The 9,954-nt window shown below is 41.4% G+C and overlaps 1 protein-coding gene across 1 annotated transcript; it reads right to left on the bottom strand.

Moving 5' to 3' along the window:
* Nucleotides 1-200: 200 nt before the first annotated feature.
* Nucleotides 201-5,406, bottom strand: bco1 (beta-carotene oxygenase 1). The gene is made up of 11 exons (XM_047568372.1): nt 5,253-5,406; nt 4,721-4,849; nt 4,483-4,612; nt 4,156-4,303; nt 3,914-4,076; nt 3,329-3,549; nt 2,916-3,173; nt 2,719-2,824; nt 2,166-2,260; nt 729-840; nt 201-549 (listed from the first exon to the last, which is right to left on the bottom strand). The coding sequence occupies exons 1-11, from the start codon at nt 5,308-5,310 to the stop codon at nt 395-397; spliced, it is 1,575 nt and encodes a 524-aa protein (XP_047424328.1). The 5' UTR covers nt 5,311-5,406; the 3' UTR covers nt 201-394.
* Between the last annotated feature and the right edge of the window lie 4,548 nt (nt 5,407-9,954).

Consider the following 9,954-nt stretch of genomic DNA (forward strand, 5'->3'; position numbering starts at 1 on the left):
GATGTCAGGTAATAATGGGCTGTTCTTGAAATGCACCACACTGTATAAACTATAGACTGAGAGCACACCTCATTAGTTTCCCCCCCTTTTTTTTATTGAATAGAAAGAACGAGTACAATAAAAAAGATAACAAACCAACAAACACTCTTGTATAACTGATTTAAATTTACTTCCTTCTTAATAAACATGACAAGAAAGAATTGTTCCATTATTTATTTTATTTTATTTATTTATTTTTTTACAGACATGAGGTATATCTTGCGTTTTTTGTCTTTTTTTTGTCTATGTGTTCTTGAATACTGTCTTTTTTAATGTGACGATACATTTCGGTGCCATATGGGCTATTTGGGCACAGCTGTTATTTCTTTCTTTCTTTGTTCATACAAAAAGCTGATTAATTTCCTTGCGGGATAAAAAACCCATGCATGTCCTTGTGGAGCTCAGCATCTACATACGCACGAGCCACTTCCTTGAAGGTTCTGCCATCAAGGACGGCGACGAAACCAGACTGGCCTGGGTTGGAGTTGATGACTGATATTAGAATGACACCTAGAAATAGAGAGAAGAATAAGTTATTTTATGAGTGAATTTTTTCAAATTTAATTGTAACGGGTAGGTAACGTGCAGCCTTGCCGATGTAGATTACGGACGGAGACAATCAGAGAGGTCCGTTTAGTCTCTGCACACACTACACACATATAGTACACGGCACATGGACACACTCTTACCATCATCCTCTGACTCTCCGTTGGGTCTGGGGACGAACACTGGCTCTGATGGCCAGCAGTTGTCTTCACCCCAGTAAATCATTTCCTTGGTTTCCACGTCAAACTTCCCGACCTACAGTATGTGAATAGATTGGGACAAATGATTAAAACACAGTATTTAGCTCATTACATAGCACTTTGAATAGCACCATCCTCTTTCTCACTCTGATGAGGGTTAGTGGTTAGACATGGGTAAGCACTTAGAAATTATTTACAGTAATAGGGACACATATATTTATTTATAGACCAAAGCTGGAATACCTTATCAGCACCAGTGAAGTACTTTGTTCTGATAATAAACTTGTAATACAATAATAAACTGATAATAAAATGAAAAAATTTGCGCTGTACAGCTCTTTTCACGGAAGTTAGGAATGCAAAAATACAGTACAACTGTGGTCATCAGCTAACTGTGTTTCTTTGTGCGTCTTATTTATAAAAACACAATGGAGCATTCTTTTGACAGCAATGTGCATATTACTGCAAATGTAAATCATATTTGTGTTCCTCACAAGTGAAAAAAAAGCGTGAATTCCCTCAAGAAAAGAGGGGACATTATTGTGTATGTCAGCATGTATGAAAGTAATTAACCTTCTTATGGCACGTGTTCTTTTTCTGAATGGTGTTAGCTCAACAATGACACTTTATTTGTTAATTTTTTAATATAAATATAAAAAATCCACGGCTTGAGCAAGTACACACTTGCCCATCATCCTCCAAGAGAGGCCCCGGCAGTGATGTAATCTGGACTTGTGACTTGCTGACTGATGATCTACTGTGTTGAAACACCAGAAAATAGGAGCATGTTTACGATCCCTATCTCATTTCATTTGAGTTTGTCTTGATGCTGTGTTACAGATTTGTTCTGTGAGGTCACCTTTTGCCATCGTGGAATAATTCAGTAGATGCAGCTACACTTGGCAGTGATCAAATCCATGCGTGCATTGGATTTCATGTTTGCACATACAGCGTTTATCTTTTCACTTATAAGCCTTGAAGGCAGATATTTCCAGACACAGGAGTTATTCCTTTGTTCGTGACATTTTATGTGTTGCGGGGATTAAAAAATATCTAACCAAACAAAGAGATTTCCTTTCAGATCTTCCTCTTTGCAAGTCTCTGGACTGTGATTTCACTTAGCACTTCAAAGCCTTGCGTCCATTGTTCCTGGTGCCTTGTTGTACAACTGGACCCAATGGGGTCATATAGATGCTCGCTCTTTGCTGGGGTAATTTCTTACCCACATGGCATTAAGTTGTATGTTTTCCTCCTTCCTGTTTTTCTGCACCCCGCAGGTTTTACCTCCCTCCTGGCTAATCACAGAGGTAATCTGCAAGACGGATGTTCCCACTGGTTCTGTTTTAAAACAGGCAAATTAAAAACAATGGAGAATGTCACCTGTTTTGATAATGCAGATTCCTCCACGATGTTCCCGTAGACGAACCGGTGCTTCTTGCCATTGACGTCATAATTAATTCTGGGTAACTCAAAACCTGAAGGAGACAAAATCACAGTTTCAGTACTAATCAATTTTCCTGCTTTCAAATGGAGTTTATGGAGTTTGTCGGACTGTCCCCGCTTTGAAGTTTTCCCGAAAGTTGTAAGTGCAAATTTTTTGCTAAAATCCAAGTTTACAAGTTGTAATTTAGTCATATACGCTTTCAGGGGAAATTTTATAATCTCTTTTAGGAAACTGTTGGTGTTCCCAATAATTTTGTTCCTTTGATTAGACCTTGGCGTGTTGTACATTACATTTCCAAGTTATTGGCTACTTCTATATGCTAAGCTACCAGACAGCAGTGGGTTCAAAAGGCTGGGTACTACTTCAATGGCGGCTGGTTTGTCACCACAAGCTTAAAAGTTCCATTTGAAGGCAGCGTCTCTTAAACATACAACAGAAGTAATACTAATTGAAAAATAAATACTGATGGTTGTGGCACATTAGGTTTACCTTCACAGAGCACCTCTGGTTGGCACATGAATTTGCCTTCTTTCTCCTTCACAGCACTGGCAGTTGTGTACTTGAGTTTCACCAGGTCCTCTCCGACTGCACTGCCCTGCAAAAACCCGTCCAAAACATTAAGTGTCGGAGGAATGTTTTCTTTAAAGTGCGGCGTGAAATGTATTATTTAAAGTGAATAATCCCACCTTGTCTGGGTGGACAGGAAGCGTGAATCTTCTGTAACTTGGTTTGGAGTAGTTACTGTCATGGGAACCGGTTCCTTTCTTGAGCTTGCTCATGTAGAACATTTCGTAAAGGCTGGTGTCGTTGTAGGCGATGACGTCAAAGACCACGTGGCCGTCGTCCTCAAAAGCATTCACGTGATGGTAGACCACCATTGCCCCAGTGTAGAACTTTGTCTCGACCTCTTTGCCAGTCTTTCGTTCTATGAGGTGGATTAGCGTCTGGCGGCGAGGTGCACATTTTTGAAAAATAGTTAACAATCTCAGTCCCAGACCATCCACATATATACTGGCAGACCCAGACACACTCTTTCCTGTCATCTGCTCTTGGCATGAATAAGCATAAAGAAAACGACAATCAAACACAAACTCCTTACATTTTCTTCGGGGCAGAACTTCAAGCAGCTTGCCCAGTTGACTCCCCTCATGTAGGCGGTGGCCATCTTGAGGATGTCCAGCTTGAAAGGCTGCTCGATGAAGATGATGTAGTTGTCCGTAATGCCGAAGCTGTGGTAGTAACTGGGCGTGAGGAGGGAGCGGCAGGGAACCGTGCAGATCGTCTGCACGTTCTTCAGTGCGGGGACATGCTTGCCTTTGTCTGAAACACAATATCCAGATATCATAAATAAACACATGTGTAAATATGCACATAAGGTATCATATTGGGATTTAATAATTTTGTAACCTGAGGGAACAAGAAATCTTGAAAAGAACCCACTTTTCTGGAGTTCTTTATTAGTTATAGTTCTTTTCTCATCATTTGATTTTGTGTTTTTCTTAGACTACAGACTGATCCTCAGTGGTGTCTTATGTGATTGTGGGCTAAAACAAGAAAATAAAAACTAAAATTGGGCTTCACTGCTGAGAAATGTGGACTGAACTGCATTGAAACTAAAACTAGCAGATAGGAGAAAGCACTGAGATGTGAGGACAAAGTTAAGTTGGTCATAAGGTTTATATACCTTTCTGTGGAGCTGCCGCAGAAGCAGCTGGGACTTTGAACAGAGTGTATTTAGTCTTGCCCTTCTCTGCTATTGAAGTTCCAATGTTGTATGCGTTGCCCTCCTTGTCGTAGTGCGGATGGGACGAGGCCAGGTTTACAGGCAAGTACTTCAAGTAGTCCACCTGCGGGGAACGGTTTAGAAAAATATGTGAGCTCTGGGTCGCAGGTTGCTCAGGGATGAAAATCAGAAGACGGTGTTACCTTTTCCTGTGTTTCCAGGGTCACGGGATCAATTTTGCGGATGTAGTTGGTTTCAGAAGTGGCATAATAGTCATTTCCATACTTGATGAAATTGCTGGCACCGTTGTCGGTGAAGTCGGGCACTGTGTGGTTGAGAAAGGTGATGGCCCTGAAATGCAGGGGGAAATGAGTCGTGCATCATTTGCAAATCAACAGTAGCATAAAAAGATAGATTGGAAGGTTTTCAAAATATTTGGATTCCAATTTTTTTTTTTTTTTTTTTTTTTTGCAAAGTTTAAATAAAAAATAAATAAAAATAACACTATTAAAATGAAAGAGTATTCTTACTTGAAGATAAAGTTCTTGCTTGGGTCTGGATACGCCATTGTCCCCATTTCAGACACAACTATTCTGTTTGCAGCCATGTTTGCATTGTAGGTGTCGCCTCTGAGGAATCTGCTCCTGTGGATCATTTCACCTGGAAGAGCATTAAAAAAATAAAAAATAAAATAAAATAAAATAAAATAAAAGTTTTCATGTCATTATAGTCACAAATTAAGGCTCAGGCAACAACTGCAATACCAACCGTCCTTGAAGGCGAAGCTGTTCATGATGGCCATCCCGTCGAACCAGTGCTCGTAGCTGGTGTCCCCCACAGAGAAGATACCGGGGCCATTGCGCAGAAGGGTCCCTTGCAACCAGCCGGGGATATTACCTTGTTAGAAAGCAAGGCACAAAACAATCAGCTATATTAGCCAAGTATGTGTGCACATATAAAGAAAGGAATTTGATTACGGCAACTTTTTCTCTCTTGTACAGAAATACAGAACTTAAATAAGCATAATAAAAATAATGGCGTAAAAAATAAACTTCGATCCATCTGTACTACATAAATTAGACTTTAATAAATAAATAACCACAAATATACAACCACCCGACAGTTTGTACAATTAATGCAGTTTGTTATCGATCATGTGAATGTTCTCACACTCTGTGACCGTTCAGAGTCTACATCAGAGCGACAGTCTGAGGAAAGAAACCGTCTTTGTTTAATAGGAGTCTGTGGATTTGTTCGCAATTTTGTGTAAAGGGTGTAGAAATAAGACAAAGAAAAGTACCTTTAACTTCTGCCTTGACGGGCTCCGGTCTCTCTGTTGCGTTTTTACAGAAGTCCATGTTTGCTGAAATGCCTGAAGCTCCGGAGTAACAACGCTACAGCTGTCTGACAATGTTGCAAACCACTCCCTTTAAACATCCATCGGTGTGGGGTGGGCCGAGGGTGTGTGTGTATGTGTGTATGTGGCATTATCTTATCTGTCTGTATATATATACAATAAATGGCCTGGAGTCACAATGGTACTGTGCTTCCAAGAAAACGACATATTTAAAATGATCTTCCGATAACCTACTGTTCCTTTTGGTGTTTTTTTCTACTTCTTGGAGCTCTGTCTTATCTGTGGTCATTTAGTTTTTTATTATTATTACTATTATTACAAAAATGATCCTATTTAGTCGTTGCTATATTATAAGATCAAATCTGGCTTCGTGTCTCACTGGCCCCCACCACACATTTTTTTCACCGATACACCGAACACACATGATAGGTGTAGTAATAATCCTGCAGGGAGCTGTAGAATTGGTTTAGTGATAAACTGATTTAAAAAAAAAAAAAAAAACGCTGGGCATGATGGGTGCATCCCTTCATCTGCCTTACCCTGATTCCTCATCACGCTGGAACAGGGTAAATCTGGACTCATCAGACCACATGATCTTCTGCCATTGCTCCAGAGTCCAATCTCTATGCTCCCTAGTGAATTAAAATCTTTTTTCTGGTTAGCCTCACTGATTAGTGGTTAAGGTTACACAGTTGTTGAGTCCCAATCTCTGTACATGATCTTTGTCACCTAAATTCTCTTACGTTCACCATTAAACATAGCCCTGAGTACTACTGTTGTTTTTCTTTGATTTGATTTCACTAAAGTCACCGACCACGATCAGTCAGGATTTCGTTCCGACCACAATTCTTCCAGGAGGTGGCTTTTTTTTTTCTTGACAGACTGTAACTGTAATATTACTTTATGGCCTCACACTGGTTGGTCCATACAATGTGTGTATTTGTTTTTGTCCTCGCTGGTGCAGGTGAAAGGTAAGGCAAGTAGGATTTTTATGGTGAACCACTTTAAGTTTAGCTACATCCTTGCAGTGAGGAAGTTGTGGCTGGTCGTCACTTTGTTGCCCCTGCTTGAAGTGTAGGGCAATGGCTGAGATTAGGTTAGGCTAGGCTAGGTTAGGTTAAGGGGCTAGGGAATCTATAATGTCAATGAAATCTGGGTGAGTAGCCTGTCTTATATGTCGCTGTCTAGAAAAGTTTAAAAGACAGTAATTGCTAAATCTGTGTCATATCCAATCCTTTTTCAAGGGGAGCATCAATTAAGTGTAAGGATTAAACACGTGGAGTGGTTTCTCTCCAGGTTTAGTGTGTGTACATTGCATGTATTATGTGCAGGTTTGGTAGATAAGGGAGGCTTGTGGATAAGCGTGTCCTTGAAATAGGACTAGAAATCTCCATCTCTGCAGACAGCGAGCATCTGCTCTGATAGGGGTTGCGCACTTTGATCACTCGGTGGAGCCTCTGCAGTGAACAAAGTTATGGGTCATGGATTTATTTGACCTTTCACTTCACCTCAGACCATAGACATTAATACGTAGACGCCCTATTGAATGCTGAACGTCGTTCCAACGTCACCGCCATCTTTGTGTCAGAAATCGGAGATGGTATAATGCCTCGTGTCTCTGAAGGTCCTCAGTCATCCAGGTCATGGTAATCCAAATAAAGGAAAAAAACTTGCTTAACCAGAAACTGGGGTCACTAATTGCCATAATGGCTGGTATTTACCTGTCCTTGAATGGGGGGAACTGTGTGCCTAGGCTACTTATTCTATGAATATAGCTCTAATGACGCTATTGTCAGTGGGAGCCTGGAGGCTTATGGTGTGAATGGTGTTGAAACTTCTTGGGGACAGAAGTCAAGACTGAATTATAAATAGGTGGTAAATTAAATCTCAGTCCACCTCCTCTGTTTAGAGAAGGTTTTTCCACTTTGACATAGATGGCTTCCTTTACTACTCTCTCAAAACACCTGTCCTCTCTGGCCAGGACTTTGACGTTGGTATCTTCAAAGGAGTGTCCTTTGTCCTTCAGGTGGAGGTGGACTGCTGAGTCGTTCCCTGATGAGCTGGCTCTCCTGTGTTGGACCATGCGTATGTGGATGGGTTGTTTTGTTTCCCCAATGTACAAGTCTGTACATTCCTCACTACACAGCACATTGTATGCAACACTGTTGTACAATAAAGAATGTGTTCAGCATTACAAGCTTTAAGATAGATAAATGCTTTATTCATCCCAAACTGGGAAATATGAGTAATTGCCTTCTACCGCCTGTGGTGGTCATAGCCCCATATATTATTAAAGTGTAACATACACTGTTTTTTGCACTACTTTACAGCTGATGAAACATGAATTACTGATATGTGGGATCACACATCAGGGTAAAGTTATTGTACTAAACTAAGAAGTTTTAATACATTGTTTTTGGTACCCGTTTGCCATCAACTTTAGTGTGTGTGTGAATTAAATAGGCTGAGGCATTAACGTAAAATTCACCGTTAAAATGTGCTTTAAAATAGTATTTGTATTACTTCACAGCGCAGCTTTGACTCCTTCAAAATGGCGGACACGCAGTTACGTCACATCAGCGGGCCAACCCAGTCAACGAGGCGTTTATGTATTAATGTCTATGCCTCAGACGGCTCCGTTTCTCTTCTTCTTCTTCTACGCCCGGCTTTCTTGGACGTGTTTGTTCCGGGGTCACACGCCAGCGCAGCGGTCGTGGAGCATGCGCACACGCATCATCCGATTCCAATCGCATTATCCGGGTGTCTGAATCGGACAATGAGAACTCCGATTTTAATCGCAGTAACGTGTTTACATGCACTTAAGTTTTCCTAGTTATAGTTATATAGTTATAGTTATAGTCCGATTAAGACAATAATTCGTTTTTTTCACGTGCATGTAAACGCACTGACTGAATCCAAGGAGAGTGAAACAATTATCTCATTTTAGTTGATGAATTAAAAGGATGCGTGGAAAATGATACATCTCAATATGACTTGCATATTGTGAATGCAAGAATACATCTATTGGTTCTCAATGGCATGTCCTGAATATATTAATATGTGTGTTTACTGGAAAGTGAGCCTGTGATTAAATTAATTTGATTGTTAGTCATCTTGATGTCTTTACATGCTGCTGCACAGGGCAGGAATTTCATGAGGGCCACGAGGGCCGCCTTGTGCCCTTGAAAAAAAATAAATGCCGTAAGGCCACGGTGGCCTTGATGCCCTGCGGTCATGTAGTCTGCCTCTTGACTGTCAACACAGCTTTAACACCACCAGCGTCTATTGAGAAAATACGTCTTTTGATGACGTTCTGTATTTTTATTGAGCAACTCATCAGTGTTGGATCTGATTCGAGCCTGACATGAACCGCTCGGACAGGCTGTAATAACAGTTTGACACCAATCTACCTCCTCCCCCCATGCAGCTACTCCCTTACTTGCTGACACCAGCCCCCACCCCTCTTGGCTCATCACACAATACATCACACCGGGATGGAACCACTCATCCCCCATCCCTATTGTCCCCACGTATAAGTACCTGGGTGTTCACCTCAACAGGCTCTACCTTCTGAGGAAACTAAGGTTTTTTGGAGTGAAAGGGGGCATTCCTGAAGACTATGACTCTGTAGTGGCATCAGTCAGTGTTTTTACATGCACGTGAAAAAAACTAATTACTGCCTTAATCGCACCCTAACTGCACAACGTAAGTGCATGTAAACTTGAACATGTTACTACGTATGTTCTCCTTATTTGATTGAGACACCCAGATAATGCGATTGGAATACGATTTTCTCCACTGCATGTAAACTGGGACGAGGGCCGCACTCAGTGGAATTTCGAGCATAGCTCGATTAAACTGTGCATGTGAACACACTGAATCATTCTGTACAGAGTGGTCTGCTGGAACAGTAGCATCACAGAGAGGAAGAAGCTGGACAAGGTCATCAGGAAGTCCAGCTCTGTCCTGTGCTGCTCCCTGGGCTCAGTGAGGGAGGTGGGCGACAGGAGAGTCCTGACTAAACTGTAATCCATGCTGGACAATGAGCACCACCCCCTGCAGGGTGACCTGCCTCACCCTCAGCCTCACTGTGTGAAGGAAAGATTCAAAAGGCCTTTCCTTCCTGCTACTGTTAGGTTCCACAATGATGCACCGACGTTTCCCAGGCTGACAGTCCGTGTTCGAGTCCAGCTTGGGCCTTTCTGGGTGGAGTTTGCATGTTCTCCCTGTGTCTGCGTGGGTTTTCTATGGGTACCCCGGTTTCCTTCCACCTCCAAAGACAGGGTAATTGGTGATCCTAAATTGACCCTAGGTGTGAGTGAGAAAGGTTGCATAACTTCACAAAAGCTAACACTGGTCTCTTGGTGGTTGCTGGTTGACTTCTCTTCACTGACTTTTATCCTGTCACAGGCCTTGATTGAGAGTGGTTTCACAAATAGATGGGTGAAAATGCAGAGAAGGAATTTTCCCATGAGGGTTCAACAAGGGAATAATTATATATTATTATTATTATTATTATTATTATTATTATTATTATTATTGTTTCACCTGTGGCAACTTACAGCAGGTAAGGGGGAAAGGGTGCAGCCTGGAGACAGAGAAAGCACATAGACAAGGCACACATACACAATTTAGATATTAAATA

This window comes from Mugil cephalus, chromosome 18 (genome assembly GCF_022458985.1).
Source record: "Mugil cephalus isolate CIBA_MC_2020 chromosome 18, CIBA_Mcephalus_1.1, whole genome shotgun sequence".
Taxonomy (NCBI): Eukaryota; Metazoa; Chordata; class Actinopteri; order Mugiliformes; family Mugilidae; genus Mugil; species Mugil cephalus.

Excerpts from the sequence above, each read along its gene's own strand:
- bco1 (XM_047568372.1), bottom strand. The coding sequence starts at position 5,310 with ATGGACTTCTGTAAAAACGCAACAGAGAGACCGGAGCCCGTCAAGGCA. Across the intron at positions 4,613-4,720 it reads CAGCTTCGCCTTCAAGGACG|GTGAAATGATCCACAGGAGC; the intron begins GTTGGTATTGCA and ends ATGCTCTTCCAG. Across the intron at positions 2,261-2,718 it reads ACCAGAGGTGCTCTGTGAAG|GTTTTGAGTTACCCAGAATT; the intron begins GTAAACCTAATG and ends TGTCTCCTTCAG.